The sequence below is a fragment of the Notamacropus eugenii genome, chromosome 1, assembly GCF_028372415.1.
Source record: "Notamacropus eugenii isolate mMacEug1 chromosome 1, mMacEug1.pri_v2, whole genome shotgun sequence".
Taxonomy (NCBI): domain Eukaryota; kingdom Metazoa; phylum Chordata; class Mammalia; order Diprotodontia; family Macropodidae; genus Notamacropus; species Notamacropus eugenii.
In genome coordinates, this window is record NC_092872.1 from 162,481,706 (window position 1) to 162,502,438 (window position 20,733).

Here is a 20,733-nt window from a genome sequence, read left to right on the forward strand (position 1 = left end):
AACACTTGAATACTCTCCTTTTAACTCTGGACCCACCTCACTGTTCAGATAAAAATATCGGACAAATATCTCACTTCAGATTATGTTAAAATCTGAGCAGTGAACAAATTCTTCCTCCATTTGGTCTTTCCTGTGTGGATGGCCAGGATTATAAATTATAGATGATTATAGATCTCTTTTAGAAGGCTCTGTAATGTCCTACGGCTTGATGTAATCAACATAATGTCATCCCAGACAAAGCCCCACAAGGACATCTGAAGGACATCACCATGCCAGACTCAAAATATTATCATTTCTATGGCAAGGACTCCTATATCTAGCCTTAATCTCTTTCATGAACTTCAATCCCACATTATCATACTAGCTACTTCCAGTTGGATGTCCTAGAGACATCTTGAACTCAATATGTTCATATTATCTTTTCTCCCAAATTCACCCCTTCTCCAAAACTTCCTAATTTCTGTTGAAGCATTCTTCCAGTTTTATCCTTGGCTTTTTACTGTTTTCACCTCACATATTCAATCATTTGCCAAATCTTGATGTCTCAAACTATACACCTCTCATGTCCTACCCCTTATATCTATTCACATAGCTACTATCTTAAGTTGCCATCACTTCTTGGCTTATTGTTATAGTCTCTCACGCAATTGGTCCCCCTGTTTCAAGTCTCTCCCACTTTACTCTATGTTGCTGCCAAAGTAATTCTCCTTAAGCACAGATATGACTATATTCCTCTCCTCAATAAACTCTTGTGGTTCTCACTATTACATCTAGTGTAATAAAAAAAAGCCTGTTTAGATTTTAAAACTCTTTGAAACTTTGCCCCAACCTATCCTCCTGGCCTCACTATATATTGCTCCCCACCTTGAACTCTGTGACCCAGCCAAACTGAACTCTATTGCTTACACATGATACTGCACCTCCCAACTCTGTGATATGGTACTAGCTGTCCCCTCATGTCTGGAATATACTCCCTTCTCAATTCTGCCTCATAGACTCCTCCTCTTCCCTCAAAGCTAAGCTCAAATATGAACAAGAAGTTTTCAAATGAAGAAATTAAAACTATTTATAGTTATATAAAAATGCTCTAAATCACTGATTGGAGAAATGCAAATTAAAACTCTAGGGAACTACCTCACACCTATCAGATCAGCTAATATGACGGAAAAGGAAAATGATAAATGTTGGAGAAGATGTGAGACAACTGGAACACTAATGGTGGAGTCGTGAGTTGATCCAAACATTCTGGAGGGCAATTCAGAACTATGCCAAAAAGGTTATAAAAGTGTGCATACCCTTTTATCCAGCAATATCACTATTAGATCTGTGTCCCAAAGAGATCATACAAAAGGGAAAAGGACCCACATGCACAAAGATCTTTATAGCAGCTCTTTTTGTGGTGGCAAAAAATTAGAAATTTAGAGGATGCCCATCAATTGGGGAATGGCTGAATAAGCTGTGGTATATGAATGTAATAGAATACTATTGTGCTATAATGATTGAACAGGAAGACTTCAGAGAAGCCAGGAACGACTTATATGAACTGATGCTGAGTGAAAGGAGCAAAACCAGGAGAATATAGTGCAATGATCAGTTTAGAAGAACTTAGCTCTTCTCATTAAGATAATTCCAAAAAAACTAGTTATGGAAAATGCTGTCCATGTCCAGAGAAAGAACTAAGGAGTCTGAATGCAGATTGAAGCATTTTCACTTTTATTTTTGTTTTTTTCTTTCTAGTGGCTTTTCCCTTTTGTTCTGATTCTTCTTTCACAATATGACTAACGTGCAAATATGTTTAACATGATTGTATATGTATAACTTACATCAGATTGCTTGCTGACTTGGGGAGGAGGGAGAAGAGGAAAAAATTGGAACCCAAAATCTTACAAAAATGAATGCTGCAAACTATCTTTACATGTAATTGGAAAAAAATAAAACTACAATTAAATGAAAAAAAATTAGCTTAAGTACCACATTCTATATGAAACCTTCCCTGATCTCTTCAAATGTGAGCGCCCTTTCTTTCAAACTATCCTTTATTTAACTACTTGGTGTTCATTTGTATTTATTCACTATACACTTACATTTCCTTATTTTCTCTCCAATTAGAATGTAAATTCCAGGTAGTAAGGATTGTTTTCTTTCTCTGTATTTGTATCCCAATCACACAGTGGGCACTTGATATATGCTTGCTGATTAACTGACTTTGCACTGGACCTCTCCCATCACAGTCATGAATATTTTGGTACAAATGTATCTCCCTATTTTTGCCTCATTTGATGTTTATTTTCAGTTATTAAACACTCATTTCTATTGTTAATTGTTTCACAGAATCTTGAATGATCCTGATATGCAGATGGGAGAAGAAGCTATAAGCTAGTATTTGGTTCTACAAAGTCAAATAGTTTTCATAATCAAAAATAAAGTAAACAAAATCGGACTTATATTCTCTATATCGTTCAGTCACTTGTGAGATGATAAGGATGTGGATCACTGCTTTATTTCATTTGCCAAATCCTGCTTGAAAAGCAAATTCCCCAAACATGGAAGAAGGATAAGGCAGCTTTACATTCCAGCTCCAAGGACACCCACTCTTGCAGAGGGGAAGAATCAGAAAGTAGTAGGGAAGTAGTATAAAAGGCTAAAACCATCCAAATTTCAAAAGGAAGGAAATTCAATTTAAAATCTACAGTACAAGCAGATGAATGAGGATGAATATTAAAACATTAAAAAGATGACAAACTAATCTGAAATATTATAAGACAAAGAAAACTGAACGTTCTGGTGGGAAACAAAACCCTCTAGAATCTCAAAAAAGCACAGAACAACAAAATGATATTCCAAAATGGTTCAATGGAGAAATACAAAACATAAAAAGAACAAGTCAGATGCGAACAAACGTTAGAACTTATTGTGTGAACAGCAGAAATAATTAACATAGGAAAAAAAATCCACAGTGGCAAATCTCTCCAAAGAAGCAAAGAGAGAGCAATGGATTCAGAATATAAATATCCTGAAGTAAAACACGACCTAAAAGAAGAGAAGCAAAATGTAATAATGTTAAAAGAATATACTGTCTCTATATAAGCAAAAACAATTGATCTGGAAGGCAGGATGTTCAAAGACAACTTATAAATCATAGGTCTCTCAGAAGACTATGTTAAATTAACAATGTGAACACCACAATAAAGGAAATAATACAGGAAAACTGTACAGACCTTCAAAATGCAGAATCAATCAAAACAATACAAATTGCTTCCAGAAAAAACGAACAAAAAAACCCCATACTTTCAGTTTAAACACAAATGGTTAAATTTAACAATTCCAAAACTAAAAAAACATATTCTACAAGCAGTCACAAAAAAGACCTTCAACTAAGAGAAAGGAAAATCAAATAACAGCACTATTCTGTACTCACTAGCAACTTCTTATGCAAATAGAATAATCATATTCTTCAAAGCAAGAGTTCAAAATACAACCTAAAGCCCCAAAAACATGGGTCAAATAATCAATGAAAAAAGATGGCTGATGTTCAATGAAAAAGAGACTTTAGAGGCATCCCTACCAAAAAAAAAACATGAACAAAATATTACGCTTGTAAACACTCCAAACAACAGAAAAACAAGAAAAATAATTAAATACAACTACAAAGGAAAGAGCAATTAATGAAATAAATTGCCCTCTCTCTAGAGATTATTCTTTTAAAAGAAAGAATGATTTATTTAAGATGCTAAAAATGTACACAAGATGAAAAAGATAAAGGTAGAATTTAAAGATTCTATATAGATCAGAAGTGGCTAACTGCAGCAATAAACAGAGTGCTGGACTTTGATTCTAGAAGACCTGAGTTCAAATCTGGCCTCAAACATTCATTAGTTATGTGACTCTGAGCATGTCACTTGACCTCTATTTATTTCAATTTCCTCATCCATAAAATGGGAATGATAAAACCTACCTCTCATGGTTGTTGTGAGGATCAAATAATGTGATATTTAAAAATCACTCTGCAAACTTTAAAGCATAATTTATATAAATGCTAGCTATTATTATTAGGTGGAAAAACAGGCATGTAAGTTGGTGGTTATTGATGTTCTCTCAGTCATTTTTCTTTTGCTATCAATAAAGTCTGAAACTTTTTCCATATTTTTTCTCCCCCTCCTCTAGATACCTTTTACTTAGATCCCTAAATGCCCTCACACTTGTATCACTTTCAGAACAATTTTCCTCTATCTATATTTAATTCAATCAAGCTACTTTTCCTATCTGTGTTCTCTTTAATGCCACTTCTGTCAGCACCACAAGAACTGTTCTGACTCAGAATCAAAATTAAGACAACTAAAGAAGGATACTATAACCAGAGATGTGTAAAGAGATTAGTTAGCAAAAAGAGTGGAAAAAGCTGGTCTACAAACGAAAGGGAGAAAACCACCCACGAAACAAGTTGTGTGGGAAATGCAGAGAGAGGTCGGTTAAAATTCACTTAGGCATTCTTTCCTGTCTTTTAAACAGGTTAAGTCCTATCTCTTCAAACAGACTCAAAACCTTTGAAAGTGACCATCCTGTCATGTCTTACACCTATGTATTATGAGTTCAAAACCTATAGTTCCTTGAAGACAGTAAATTCTTACTAAATGAATGTTGGCTTAATGACTAACAAAAACCCCACAATTCTAAAGCTGCAATTACACTCAAGTTCTGTATCTCATGACAGATCCTATATCACCGAGCCATAGATTCCTCAAAGTATAAACTTTGGAATACACATATACACACTGTACTTATTAAGGAGACAATATAAAACACTTGCTCCTAGAAAATAAGTTTACTTATACTATCACAAGACCTGAACCTTTATATTTCCCTTAAAATGTGTATGAATGCTAAAGAAAATGATATTATTTTACCAAAGCAGGTATCTGCTCTGGGGGATCCCTATTTCATTTTAACAAACATCCTATTTCCAACACAGTTCACAAAACTCTTCGGAGAATGTTCTGTTCATTCATTGTAACAATTTTATGAAGAAAATATTACTGTATGCTAGTTTATTAAATAATAGTTTTACTTCATGTTTGTTTATGTTTGTGTACATGAATGTATATATGTATACACACACATATATAATAGGTGGGTTTATGTATGTATATATATTATGTGTATGTACACACACATAGTAGCACACAAAAAGTATGGATGAAAAGATTGGCAACAAGTATTATCTGCATTAGATTAATAAATCCCACATCACTGCTTTAATTCTCATAGGCAAATTAACTTATCAAAAAGAAAAAACATGTTGCTGTCAGTTATCTCATTCACACATCCAAGAACTCACAAGAGAAAATGAGGGTTAATTTAGTGCAAATTATCAATATTAATGGAAAATCAGGGAGATTGGAAAGAGGAAGACAATTCAAAGGACTTGTTCTTGGATTTAGTGTCTGTGAGTGGCATTACTGTGGTCTGGATGAAAAACAGCATACATTAGAAAACCATATACTATTTTAACAGCCACCTCTAGGCAGAACAGGGGAGATACTTAACAGCATCAAAGCAAAAGTCTGAATTTTCTTAGAATGCAAATGTAGACCCTAGCCAAATAATTTTGTGGACCTGCATCACAGAATAAGCATATTACATATACAAAGATGCTTTTAGCAGAGGCACCTTAGTAAATAATGCTTTGCCTTTCTGAGATAACTGTATCTGAAATCAATATAAAAGTATCTTTCAAAATTTCATTTATTCTGAGTAATTTTTCAGTCTTTCTCAATTGGACTAATATATTGCTGTACTTCAGAGACTGACCAATGTTAGCTACATCACTATTATTTACCATATTTCATATTAATTTGCTATACAAATTAGCCAGTTTAAAACTTCTGGCAGACAAGATACGTGACTTCCAAGAATTCTGACCCCTATGCCTTAATCCCAGAATGATACTACTGTTTCTGCATTGACTTTATTAAAAATCATGCTACAACCTCTACTTTCCCCAAATCATGCCATTTATTTTCCTGGATGGGTAATAAAAGATTTAATATCATTTGGCATTGAAAACATTCTAGCATCTTTTGAAGTACACAGGAAAGAGCTTACTTCTCTGGCATAATAAAGTGCAGCAAGGACCAGAGCTCTTTGAGGGAATTCTGAAGAGGGGTCCCAGTAATCAGGAGCCTATGGTTGGACTTGAAATCAATCAGAGTTTTATACAATAAAGAGTCATCATTCTTCAACCGATGGGCTTCATCCACTCCCAGAAAGGCCCAGTTAATACTGCCCAGCACAGTCTAAAGTAAAAACAAAACAAATGAGCCACCAAGTCAGATGGGCAAGTGGTTTCAAGTGTTAATCATCTCCATGCAAACATCATTACAAATGTAAGTATGGAAAATATTCCACATTGTCTTAGACATGTAAAAGGTCACTTGTGGTTTTAGCTGCTTAGACTGGGGCATGCTCTGGTCAGAAGTGAACTACAACCCCTAAAAAATGAGGCAATAGGCCCCCTTTTGCATATCCCCAGTTTAGGATAAAATAAAAGGAGGTTCTGGGCAAAAATGATTTGTACCCTTCTTTTTATTATACACACCATTCTCCTCTTAACTAGGTTTGATCACAATCCTGGGATGTGAAGAGGAACACTCAGAAACTACAGATTTTATCCATCTAAAAACTTTTCCCTTTGCACTAATGCAATCTGCCTAGAACTAAGTATGTCTGTCTTTGCAAGGCATGTTTTGATTCTTATAAAGACCATCTTAAAAAAGTTTGGCAAGTTTTACAGTCTTCATTTTGTTTTGTGTGAAAGCTATCCTGTAGAGAGCAAAAATGTTTTCTCTTTTAGAAAATAGTACAATGGATAATGAAAATACCACCACCAACAACAACCATTAGACTAGGAACAACAGAGCTGGACTATAGCCCTGAATCTATCACTGACTAGTGTCACCCTAGGAAGTCCCTTCCATTCTTTGGGCCCAGATTTCGTCTTCTACGAAATGGGAGGGAGCTGGACTATGTTCCCTCTAAGTGTCCCTTCTAGCATTCGGTTTCTTCACATACCCAAGTTCCCAAAATACTCTTCTTGTTTCCCCACAAAGGTCAAAAGCCAGCATGAGAACATTAACTGTTATGACAAAAAGTGAAAGACACCTGCCCCTACAACTTGGACAGATTATACATGAAGTTCATGAATCATGAATCATGCCTTACATGCCTTACATACCTTGTCTTTAAGAAGGATCTCATATGTTGTTATGAGTGCATTAAACTTCAGTCTCTTGGTTTGAGAATGGATCCATTCATATTCCCGTATCTATAAAAGAAATCAATCATTGAAATCCAAGTACTACTGAACTTTTCATCATCCAAATAAAAGGACACTGGCTCTGGCTATTGGCCTCCATCTCTCCTTGTCTATAATTGTAGCCTTTACTCTCTCAACTTCTCCACCTCTTGCTTCCAACTTCCTAATGCAGTGAAGCACCCTACAGGAGAGAGAGCAAATAGCATAAACAAGGCAGATAAGATGACCATTGACACCATGACCTGTGAAGTGGACGCCCAGAACCCTAGACCCAAGAGACTGCAAACAGTTGCACCATCATCTCTGGGACAGTAGGCCTACTTTCAGCCCATTCCTGCCACCACCATGAAAGGGAACAATCCTAACAGCCTCAGAAACTGCCCTTTTTAATTCATTCATCACTTAACTAAAGTTTCTCTCTTCAAAGTTATCAATAACCTCTTAATAGCCAAATCTATGGACTTTTCTCAAACCTCAACCTTCTTGACCACACAGCATGTGATACTAATGACTACACAATCCTCTAGCATTTTGTGACATAACTCTCTCAACAAAGAGGGTAGATCTGATGACCTCCAAGATTCCTTCTAATTCTAAACCTATGATCTTATGATTCTCCTACCTGACTGATCACTTCTCAGACTCTTTTTCTGGATTATCAGGCATACCATGCCCTTATCTGTGGGTGTCCCTAAGGCTCCATCCTAAGCCCCTTCTATTGTCTCCATATTATCACTTTGTGACCTCATCAAATCTTACGGTTTATATTATTAACTGCATGAAAATGATTTATATATTCAGTCCTGATCTCTTTCCTATACTCTAATGTCATGTCATCAATTGCCCATGATTATTTTGAACTACATGTCCCCCAAGCATCTCAAACTCAATGTCCAAAAGAGGACTCAATATCTTCACCTTTCAAACTCAGTTATCTTCCAAATTTCCCAATTACTGTCAATGGTACCACTATCCTTCCAATCATCCCAGATTATGACCTTGAGGTCATCCTCAATTCCTCACTCTCACTAACCCCACAACCATCAGTTGCCATATCCTGTCCTATTCGCCTCTATAACATCTCCATCCATACAGCTGTAACCTTAGTTCAGGCCCATTTTACCTCTTGCCCATGCTATTTAAAATAGCCTCCCTACTGATCTCCCTGCTACAAGTCTTTCTCCATTCTAATCCACCTTTTACACAGCTATCACAGTGATTTTCCTCAGCCACTACAGTGGCTCCCTATTACCCTGGGATCAAAAAGAATGTTCTGTTTGACATTTAAAGCACTTCACAATGTGGCTACAACCTACAATCACTGCACATTACACATCCTTACCCTTTATGCTTCCTCTCACTTGGTCAAACTGACTTGATCACTGTGTCATGGTCCTCCATATCTCCTATCTCTGACTATTCCCCACAACTAGAAGGCAATCCTTCCATCCCCTAGTCCCGGTTTCCTAGTCTTTATTTCCTAGTCCTAATTTCCTAGTCCCAGATCCTTTCAATACTCAAGGGCAGAATTCTGCTTTAGGACTTTCTCGATTCCTCAAAATGCTGCTGTTTTCCCCAACAAAAATCAACTTGCAACTATTTTGTTTATGTTTAAATATACACATGTTGTCTCTCCTAATGGAATGTTAAGGTCTTTCAGAGCAGGGACTGCTTCATTTTGTCTTTGTATCCCTGGCATCTAGGATTGCCATACCTATAAAATTTGTACTCAAAATACTTTTTATTTGACAGATTTCAAGATTATTTTATAAATACTAAATAAGTGAAAATAGTTGAAATACAAGGTAAAATTCTAAAACAAACAAAAGTGTTAAGACTGTAACTTCATTGTGCGTGTATTTTCAAACAAAGGAGATTACCCTACCAAGATATTAAAATGGACTATTAATAGCCCCTCTCCTCATGGCCAAACTTTACAAATACAATACTTCTATTCAGCACACATATTAAAATCTTGATAATCTGGATTAATTTAATATAATATGGATTATAGAACATTTTGAAATAGGAAAAATTGCAATTTCAGAAACTTTGTTATCAGAAGGAATGAATGCACGAAAAGCATTTCTGCACTTAATATGTAACAGGCACTGTGCTAAGTGCTGGGATAAAAATACAATGAATGGCTACTGGAAGAAAAAAATAACCTCTAAGATTTAGAGCTGGAAGGAAACTTTGAAATCATAAAAACTCCACACCTTTATTTTATAAGGCAGGTAGGTGGTCCAGTGGATAGAATACTGGGCCTATACTCAGAAAGACTTGAGTCCAAAATCTACTTTATTTAACTTTCTACTACAACATGAGCCAGAGCAATTCACTCAACCCCTGCCTGCCCCATTTCCTCATCTATAAAATGGGGATAATTAACACACTTACCTCCAAGGACTGTTGGGAAGATCAAATGAAATAATATTTATAAGGCACTTTGCAAAACCTTAAAGCACTATAAAAATGCTAGCTTTTTAAAATTGTTTTTGCTGTTATAGCTGAAGCCCAAAGGGGCTGCTGTTGACCCAACATCATGTTAGCAATGGGAGGAAATACATCCAGAAAAATTTTTCTGTTCAGACCTGAGATTTCATTAGTGTAAGAAATTACAGATGAGGAAACTCTCTCTCCCAACAGAGATCCTCACCTTCTTTTCAACTCAGTCTTAGAGAGTACTCTGACTTAGTGACTTACTAAGTATGCTGGCATGGCTTACAGAGCCACTACATGTCAGGCTCTCTATCCACTATGCCACGCTGAACCTCCAAAATTAATTCATCTCAAAGGATAAAATAAGTAAAACTGGCTAGTATTTGGTAGGGCCTTCCTTATTTTGATGGGAGAGAAGAAGAATTGGCATAGGAGAGAAAGGGAAGCTGAAATTACACCCCACACACATACCCACATCCACATGCTCTCTTTGCTCTCTCTGATACCTTAATAACTGCTTAGACTTCACTCTTTTTATCTTTAACTACACAAGGATAGACATTGTATGAATTTTTGTCCTGTGAACTTAATAGCCCATAGGCCTGTGAATTAATCAGTATGGTTCCTCTCAATACAATGCAACTTCTCTGTGATTCAGAATGATTTTTTTAAAGCATATTTTGTATGACAGACGGCCCCTTCCATCTTGGCAGTCAAATGAAGGCTATGGACCCCTTCTCAGGATAATATTTTTACACATGTAAGATAAAATACGCAGTATTACAAAGAAAAATTATTTTGAAATACAATTACTAACAATCTTTAAAAACTGTTCATAGACTCCAAGAACCCCAATTTAAAAAGTCTGAGTTTTGCTACAGTCAAGGAAACTGATCACTTGAACTCAATCTGATAAGACTCTCCAAATTTAACTAAGTTGAACCTTAGAAAAAATATATTCAATCTATTACCCAGACCATACTAAATTAATTAGTTTTTCAGTTCAGTAAAGCCTTCCAGCCTTAATATGTCACTAGCTCAACCTTAGAAAATCTAGTCATGGCCATAACACAGCAGGGCAGCAAAGTACAACTTTACTGTAAGACACCTCAATATGTTTGCTATGAAAAGAACATGAGTACAGCTTAGATGAAGAAGACGTAACTGAAGTCTATGACAAGCCAACACTGCCATCACTGATCTGTATCATTTATGAAGACTGCTGTTGGGTGGTGGGTTTTGCTTTGTTTCATTTTAAAGACTGTAGTTCACTTTCTGTGGATTCTTTCATCTGGGTATTGTGATACTTAAACAATTCACAACTACAGCACAAAGGTAATACATGCTAGAGAGACTTAGGTGATTTGTTTTAATGAAAAGGAAAGAATAACTTAAATTAACATATGACATATTTGTAGTTTCCTCACAGTCCAGTCAAAGCAATGTCCTTATACACTGCACTCCATTTCCCATTTCTATGCCTTGGTACTGGCTGTACCCATGCCTGGCATATATACCCTTCTCACCTACATCTCTTAGCATCCTCAGTTTCCTTCAAGACTAAGCACAGGTTAAAACCTTTCATTTTACTTAATACCAACTAGTGGTAGTGTTTGAGTATCTCAAGTGCTCAATGTTCAAATTAGTCCTCAGTTTTAAACATGGCACCTATGTTGATACTATTAACTTGGGAAAAAAGGAAACAAATCAAGCTTCAGTCACAATCCCTGTTAAAAATGCCCAGACTATTAAAATTAGAAGGCATTTTCTCATCCAATTTTTTTTCTTTGAAGATGAGAAAACTGAATCCCAAACAAGGTAAACTAGCTTGTCCAAGATCACATAATCAATTAGTGGAATAGCTGGTGACAAAAATTCCTTTCTCCTAACCCTATATCTCATTCCACCATCTGGCTCATTTTCTTGGTGTCTATAATTATGTCCAAATTAATAAAGTTTCTTATCCAAACCAAAAATCATTTATTAAATGCCTACTATGTGTGAGCAACTGTGCTAGGCTAAGTTCTGAAGACACAAATATAAAATTAAAAACTACTGTCTGTGCTCTCAGATTCACATTCTATTGGGGTAGAGAGGCCAACAAGTAACCAAATTTTTTATTTATGAAAAGATTCCTTTCATTTCAGATGTAGCTCATCTTCAACCTTTCACCTCCGTGGCCCTGAGCATAAAACCCTAGTTTTTAAGAGCTCTGATAAGCTCTTGTACTTATACTTATTTTCTCATGTCTCTGACTAAAAAGTAATTAATTCACTATTAGATTTTTTTACTCTCTTTTATAATTTTAAAAGAAAATCAGGGATTTTTGGGACGAAGTGGTCCCATATGACATTTATTTTGTCTTCTATACTTATAATGCAGAGAGAGTAAAAGACTTCATGAAGAAGCTGCCATTTAAAAGAGCAGTATTCACATGATACAACATCCACACTTCAGATCTGCTGGCAGTAATGACTGGTACATGCTTTTAGCCAACATGGTACAATCGCTTTCCTTTAAACTGAATAAATGTTTTTAACGTTTTATGTCTTATTGTACTCTTGGGATGCATAAAACCAATAATAAGCCTATCAAACAGGACTTCCAATAGTGTTAACAGCTTTAAAGAAATTGCTATAAAACAAATGATACAGAGTATAATACAGTTCTCTGATTGTTTACACACCGTATTTCTGCTCATCAGGTCTCCGATGTAAACCACTACATTAATCTCTGGTGCCCATATTTCAAATTCCCTCTGCCATGAAGTGAGAGTAGATAAAGGCACCACTACAAGAAAGGGGCCATACAGCTGGTGCTGATGGAACAAATAGGAGAGGAATGATATGGTCTGGATGGTTTTTCCTAGGCCCATTTCATCAGCAAGAATCACACTGTTACTCCTGGGGGGAAAAAAGGAATCATAACTCATTCATTCAATTTAATGGAAACCAAAATATATAAAAATACCAACTGTCAATGCCTCATGCCAATACTCATTGCATGAGTAGAGTTTCCAGTTGTGCACCTCAATTTCTTCAATATAAAGTAATGCAATCACCCTGTGCAAGGAATGGGCTAAGACACAAAGAAAGACATAAATAAACCTCAAAGAGCTCACATTCTCATGAGGGAGACAAACAAAAATAACTAGGAACATACAAGATATACACAGAGAAGATGGAAACTAATCTCAAAAAGGAAAGCACTACTAGCAGGGGGAAATAGGTAATTCTTTTTATAATCCTTCTGGAGAAAAGTTCATTTACAATGCCTCAGGGTCATCAACATAGCAGGTACTCAACACTTGGCAAATAAACAGATAAATGTCACCTTAAAGCCTCATTCGTCAAAAACAGAATCTACATACACATACATACGCATCCCACAGATGCATATCTGTATATCTGTGCATGTGTGTGTGTGTGTGTATGTATATGTCTACATTAAAGTCAAGTCAAATTTCGTTAAGATTTCTCTATTGTAGACTTGACCTTTATTCCAATATCTGAGCTTTTCCTAAATGGGAAGTGACAACTGATGGATATTCATGGTCAGAGCTGAATCATTAAGGGACAGAGACTTTATCTATCCACATCCATGCATACATCTGATATCTACTCTTTAAACGGAAATGTTGTATGTAAATTCTGGAATAACTGGAATTTTCAGAGTGAAGTCACATAATATTTAGGCACTGACCCAGGAGAAGGGAAGAAAAATATCCATCAAAGTTCATAAGCAAATAGCAAATTAAAAAACAGAAATTACTAAAGTCAATCTATTCACTGTTAAAGTCTGTAACAGGAAACAACTAATATTCAATAAATAAAAATAACTAAACAGAAATTCTAGAGTTCCATACTATGGGGAAGGCAAGAAGGAGAATAAGCACTTATATAGTGCCTTCTCTGTGCCAGGCCCTGTGCTAAGGGCTTTCCAATTATTATCTCATTTTATAGTTAGGGAGGGAGCGAAGGTAGAGAAAATGAGAAAAGAATGCCTCCATGATGTTTACTTTTAGGTATTTTTATAAATTCCATATTTGAGTCAATTCTCCTTCCCCAAAAATAATTAATTTTAAGGAAGAAATTCTTTTTTTCTTTCCTATGACTTCTCTTCAGTTGTCTACCAACGAAAGGCAGGAAATTGGGCAGATATAAAGTGACTTTCTGTGATTTTTGTGAGATCACATTATAATGGCAATTCAATTTAATGTTATTATATGCCTTGGACCTGTAATTATCTGCATTTTCCTTCTAGCAGATTTTGAGGCAAGTATGAGACAGGATAGGGTAAACCACTCTCTCTAGCCCCGTTATTCCCTTGAACTAAGAGTACATAAAGTTATTACCATTCTAGGCAAATAGTCAATGGTTAAGGACAATAATACTCACAGACTTAGTTCTCAAGTCACACATGGTTATTTCACATGCAGGCCAAAGTTCTTTACAACTTCCCATTTATGTATTAGTATGTCATGATGGACTCTACCAGGTATGCAGTATCACATGGTTTTTAGCTAAACTGAAATTTCTGAATTTACTTCTTATTTTATAATAGATTTCTAAAGTGTGTGCGTGTGTGTGTGTGTGTATGTGTCTGTGTCTGTGTCTGTGTCTGTGTGTCTCACAGAATGGTAAAAGCTGGAAGGGACCTCAGAGATAATCTAGTGCAATTCCCTGAGGCACAAAGCACTTCACACACTTATTCATGTTCCAGAAGTAATGTCTTCACTGTTTCTATTAAGTCATTATATGACTTTGAGCAACTAAGGTCAAAGAGAAAAAAATCCTTAAAAATAAGCAGATCACTTAGCCAGAATGCACAACTGATCTTAACAAATCTTTGAAAAATCTGCTCTGAATGGGACAGCCAAAACATCCCTTCAAGTGGCACATTATACTTTAGGTTGTAGTACAAGCAACAGTTTCCCCTTCAGGAGTATTCTCTGTGTGTTCATCCTTCATTGCTGAAGAAGACCGTGCCATCAGAGAAGTGATGACATGACTTGCACTTGACTTTGCTCTGAGGGAGGGACAGCTGTGCAGGTCACCAGCCTCACTTCTCCTCCAGAGCCGTCTGAATCCAGTGACCAGATATTCATCAGGATGACTGGACATGACCCAGGTATATGTTTCTACTAAAGTCTACTGAAGTCTAAACAAATGAACTAACCACCACTCAGGTATACCATAATAACATGGGACCTTTTCCTTAGGCAAGTTTAAAAAAATAATACCTCAGAAGAAAGAAAGAAAATTAACCAGCTATTTCCTTCTTTATATTAAAACAGGTAGAAATAAATAGCCTCCCTTCAACTAAGCAGGAGTTTTCTTTCCATGATAGTATAACTTCTATGGTAAAACTAAACTATTCTTTGGTATTTCAAAAAAGCCTAACAGTGAAGAGTGGGAAGAATGGAAAAGGAGAACACTTGTGTTTATCTGTTACTTACTTGCACCAGGAGTGCGCGAGCCAATTCAGGCCTTCTAACTGATAATCTCGGAGCTCCAGGTTCTCTCCACCTATGTATGCTGGTTGTTTTTTTAAAGCAACAAATCTTGGTCTCTGCTTCAGGACCTACAAAAGCAGAATTGTCACAATATTCTAGAATAAAAGTGATCCAAATGTGGGAAAAATTTTCTATGATTTTGCTTATGTACTGACTATAACTTAAAAGTGCTATATACAAAGGAATGAAATATGAACTTCTTCAGAAAGGAGATTTTTTCTTTCATCATCAAGTACTTGCCCAAAGCCTTAAAATAAACAAATAAAACAAATCATCAGGAAATAAGGTAAAAGTCAAAAATAAGGTATTCTGTATACATCATCCAACACCCCAAATCTATACTGGTACATCAATTATGTTGTAAAAGCATGTTTCTTTAGACTGTAAGCTTCCAGAGGGCAGAATTTTTAAATGGATTATTACCTAGAACAGCACACTTGCATAGCAGTTGCTCTTTTATTAAAAAGACTGTTCACCTAAGAATATATAACAGCCTATCTAGATAAATTTAGTTATTGAGATACCAAAAAGCACCTGCAGTAACAAAGTGGTTTACCTATAAGGACACATTGCATTGATCTTCAGCGCACTATTACAACAAAGTTTTTATGTTCTGATTACAAAGCGATCATTACCATATTACTTTACTACTTCCTGAGGAGGGAGGAACTAGTCATTTTTGACTCCTACTTTTTTCCCATTCTAAATCAACTTCCATAAAGTCCTCACAATTCTCTTTTGCAAAATCCCCTGCATCTGCTTCCACTCCCTCCCACTGCTACTTCTCTACACAGATTTTAGAAATAATTTCTTAATTGTTCTCCCTTTTTGCATAACTTCTCTTTTCTAATCCATCCCAGTCACCATCAGATAAATTTTTCACTGCTAAGACAACCTCCATGGCTCCCCACTACCACTATGATAAAAGTCCAAATTTCTTAGCCTAGCATTCAAAGACTTGACAATACTAACATAACTGAGTTTTCCAACCTTATCTCTTATTTCCCTGCAGTTCTCTGTTTCAATTGTACTGTTACGCACAGTTTGCATTTTAAAACTTCTTGGCTAGAAAACCCAGACCCCCTAGTCTTTACCTATTCAAATCAAATTTCTCCTTCAATGTAAAACTTACCCCCCCTTATTTTCTGGAAGGAATCCAGCCATCCCAGTGCATACTGGTTATCTTCCCTCCTCCCAACTCTGGCAGCACTTATTACACTTATCCCTCATTTGGTACATGATCACATACTACCTGTTCTATTACTGAATGTTTTACGTATTTATAGCTTGTAATCGAGGGGAGAGACTAAATGTTCTAATACTTCATTTATCACTAACAAAACCTGTTCACACAGTAGCCACCAAGGATAATTCTTCAACAAATATGTTAACACTGTACCTTAAGAAAACTTAAATCCTGGAGAAGTGATTTTAAAGTGATAAGTAAATAGATCAGTTAGTAAAATTCCAGCATCCTCCCTCACCTGGAATTCTTGACCCCATCATTTTTTTTTTACTTTTAAAGAAGGTTAAATTTTTCATTGTCTTTTCCATAGCTGTTATATTTCTAATACTATATCAATATTCTAGAGAATAAAACATGCATAACTCTGTCAATTAAGTTCTATTTACCTCCTCTCCATTATTTTCACACCCCACATTCTTCTAATTGTACAATGATTTTATTTTTAATTCATTTCCAACAAAGGGTCAATTTTTTTTCTAACAAAATTCACCCCTTATGACTTGACCAACCCTCATCTAGCTCATTTTCTACCAGGGAGACACATTTTCTAAGGAAAAAACTCAATGCCACAGTTGCCTACCTTGCACTCTCTTGTGGGGATGGTTTTGGAGTTGTTCCTACTGTGGAAGCTGTCAATACAGCTTCGGAATTTCTTCCCAATCAGAGCTTCATCTTCCCAACTACATTCTGCATATGGTAGGCCCATCCATTTGCATAGATACTCAGGTTCATTTGAGGATGATTTCCGACTGTGAGCTATTTCACACATAAAAACCTATGAGTAACTATCAGTGAAGGGGGAAAATATGGCACTTTCCTCCATAAAAATTTTAAGTCACAATAAAAACAAGAACACCGACTCACCTGGAAATTCTGTATGACCAGATGCTGACTTACTGGTCTTCACAGCTGGATAAGCCAAGAAAAAAATAAGCATTAACATCTTTCCAGAAAAATAAGATAAATGACATGCTAGAGGTAAAAGAATAATAAAAAAATATTCTATTTCTGAAATGCAGTCCTGAGCCAGGTGCTGTAAATCAAGTGAATTACTACATTCTTTTAAACTGTAAGGGCAGCAGCTATCTAATTTTTTGTATTGATATCCCTAATACCTATTATAACTTAGGCATCTAATGAATATTAGTTAATTGACTGCTGACTATGATATGGAAAAATAAATAAACCCCCACAACTGATGACAACTAGAAGTATTTACTGGCTAAGGGCAACTTAAAAATTAGGCCTATCCTGGCTTCAGTGATAACAAAATAAGTTAGTTTTTAACCACCTAAAAGCTCTTCCAATCTGGATTTTCAAATAAGCTTTGGTAACTTATGACAAAAGAAACAGATACATACATACACACATGTATTTTAATTTTAGAGCCAGCATATCTATTAAATATAGGTCACTTACATAGAACGTAAACATTTAGTATTTTAGTATTATTGTACAGTTCAGTCATTTTTTCTGAAAAATAAAGTTTTTCCTAAGTAAATTTTCAAAATGAAGTCAAATAGTGGACCCTAATTAGTTGAGAACACACTAGAAATATCTAACCAATCAAAAGAGTGAATATTAACACATTCTGATGTGATTCTATTTTATGTGAGTTTATTTATTTTTTTAAAAAATAATGAATATGAACAAATCAGAGAACACCTAGGGTGATTACAAAAGAACAGACAATGTCAATCTGCCGATTCACATTCACAGTGTTGTTGTAAGAGAAGTGCTTTGTAAGCTACAAAATGCTACGGAAAGGTGAGCTGACATTGGTGGTGATAAAAACAGCCCGAGATAAGCGCTTGGGTCTTATAGTACCGGCTCTCATAGCCCGGATGCAGACACCGCTGCTTGGATCCCTCCTCGCTGTACTCACCTATCACTCTCTCCACGATCTGATACTGCTTATTTAGCTCAGAGGCTAACTCCTGTTGGCAATTGAAGTACTCCACATCTTCTGGGGAAACCTTCCCTAACCTGGACGTTGGGAAAACGGAAAGAACCAAGTGAGCAGCAGTTACGTTTGTGTGGCTCCCACACGGAGTACAAGTCATTTAGGAGACTTCTTCATACATTTCCAGCTGCAACATGAACTACTGATATTTCAGTCATTTTTGAAGAATCGGAAAAACAGCTGTGATCACAAAAGGAGAGATCACAGGGTACACAGCTGACGGGGCCGGAGAGAATGTCTAATCCAATCCCCTCATTTTTACAAAGGAGTTTAGCCTATAACTTGCCTGTGAGATCATAGATAAGAAATAGCAGAGATATTTTATTCTAGATTTTCTAATTCTAAAACTAATATTCTTTGTATCACACCACACTGAGGTCTAGGCCACATATTGATCTATAATGTCACTTGAAAGCAAAGGTATCTGATAGGCTAGGAAAAAAAAATTCTTACAAAAAAAAATCTTTTGTGAAACACTACAGGTTTCATCACAATTGGCTACTTCACAGAAGTTGAATGTTCATAGAAAAAAATCTGAAGATATCATATTCAGTATATCTGCATAACTATAAACATGTTTCCTCTAAATCAAAAGTAAATCATTATGGAAAAAAAAGACAAATATTTCTATAAAATGCATGTGCTTTAGAAATGCAAGCAATTATAATGAATAATTGTCAAAAATTAATAGTAATTCTCCAAGTCCAGGAAGGAATCCCTTCCCCCACTTTTCCTCCATTAACCCCCATACAACAATAACACAATCCAAGTGTTGTGAGATTAGAGGACACTTTTCTCCTAGAGAATCTCAAGTGCTTCAGCATCCACCAAGCTGACCTAAAGGAAATATTCTATCCTATTTTTATAGACAAAATGCTAGGGCCTCGACCTGTGATATAACTGGCATAGAGAACTCAGGACTTACTCTGCAACAGTCTTAGAGAGTCACTTAGGGCACTGAATGGTTAAGTGAGTTGTCCATGGTCACACAGCCTACGTGTCACAATCAAAACTGAAACTTAGGTCTTCCTGCCTCCAAAGCCTACTCACTACACCATGCTGTTCTCATGCCCAAGCAACCAATGAAAACAGTACTTTAGCAGAGATCATTTGTAACACTTCTTCAGGGTTCTAGTTCACTTATGACTCAGTTCAGGTCTATACGTATGCTGTAGTTCTTCTCTGTTCTCATTTATATTTACACAGACAACAAAGTCAATAAAAAGAACTACCACCTTTTTAACATACTGTTTTCTTAGGACAGGGAGTAGAGGCCAACCCACAGAGCTCCATAAACTGCTCATTTCACAACCTGGTGATTACGACAATCATCAGTTCTGTGACCTCTACAGTTCTATAAAATGTAAATATCAGATTACTCATGAAAAACAGAGTTAATACAGGCTGTATCTCTTAAGAGAAATGCAGCTGTATCCAGCGCCATTTTAGGATGAAGGCAATACTTCAGTTCCTAAAAAGCTGCAAAGTCTCATTCTTTAATTAAAAAAAAAAAAATCCTCTCCATGGCCTGTCTACAACCCCCTCCACCTCAAGTCTACACAACTTCTACTTTTTTATTACATGAAGTAAACCATACCATTGTTTGATTTCATCCTCTTTTTTCTTAAAGTTTTCCAGTTTCTTCATCCCCTTCACTTTCTGCTGCAGCAGTGATTCCTCACTCTCCCATGTGCTGTGGATATAGGACCAGCCCTTCCATTTAATAAGGTATTGAAGTTCTCCCTCATCCTTTTCAGGGTCAAAGTCAGCACTAGGGTTGCCATTAGCTTCAGTTGCATAAACAGTGGTGGAAGCTCCAGTGGCTGTAAGAAGCATTTCATTAAAAACCCTACTACAGTATGGTAGCTGTTAAGTCAAACACTACAACAACCATTTGAATAGGCAGACAGTTTTCTAAAGACTCTCTCGGGAAAAACCACAGAGATAACTTTATGAGTGTAAAGAACTGGTCTCTCACTAATCATGAGAAATGAAGTCATTTATTCTTAAAACAACAAGACATTCTAATGTTCTCAATTGGCTGACTCAGCTTCTCAGATGAGAACATATAGGTAAAAAAAAAAGAAAGGAACCTTCTGGGCTTTGGGTTGGATTTCACTCCACAGAAAAGTCTAATGAACTAAATATCCCCTTGGTGAAACTTTAAAACAATCAAGTTGGATTTTTCAATGGATACATGAAATAAGTCCCTATTATGCATTTAACAGGGCAGATGAATATCCTATTAAAATGCT

At 36.0% G+C, this 20,733-nt stretch overlaps 1 protein-coding gene across 6 annotated transcripts in view; it reads right to left on the reverse strand.

The window, feature by feature from the left end:
• CHD2 (chromodomain helicase DNA binding protein 2) overlaps nucleotides 1–20,733 on the reverse strand; it is a 122,559-nt gene that overhangs the window by 61,920 nt on the left and 39,906 nt on the right. For all 6 annotated transcript variants that reach the window (XR_011968861.1, XR_011968859.1, XM_072617362.1 and 3 more), the window contains 8 exons: nucleotides 20,076–20,301; nucleotides 18,401–18,501; nucleotides 17,380–17,424; nucleotides 17,096–17,271; nucleotides 15,213–15,337; nucleotides 12,441–12,657; nucleotides 7,232–7,321; nucleotides 6,103–6,293 (listed from right to left, as the gene is read on the reverse strand). Coding sequence is in view for 4 of the 6 variants with exons in the window: in XM_072617362.1 (XP_072473463.1) it covers nucleotides 6,103–6,293; nucleotides 7,232–7,321; nucleotides 12,441–12,657; nucleotides 15,213–15,337; nucleotides 17,096–17,271; nucleotides 17,380–17,424; nucleotides 18,401–18,501; nucleotides 20,076–20,301 (1,171 nt within the window). In the remaining 2 variants the exon portion in view is untranslated. The remainder of the gene's footprint in view (nucleotides 1–6,102; nucleotides 6,294–7,231; nucleotides 7,322–12,440; nucleotides 12,658–15,212; nucleotides 15,338–17,095; nucleotides 17,272–17,379; nucleotides 17,425–18,400; nucleotides 18,502–20,075; nucleotides 20,302–20,733) is intronic.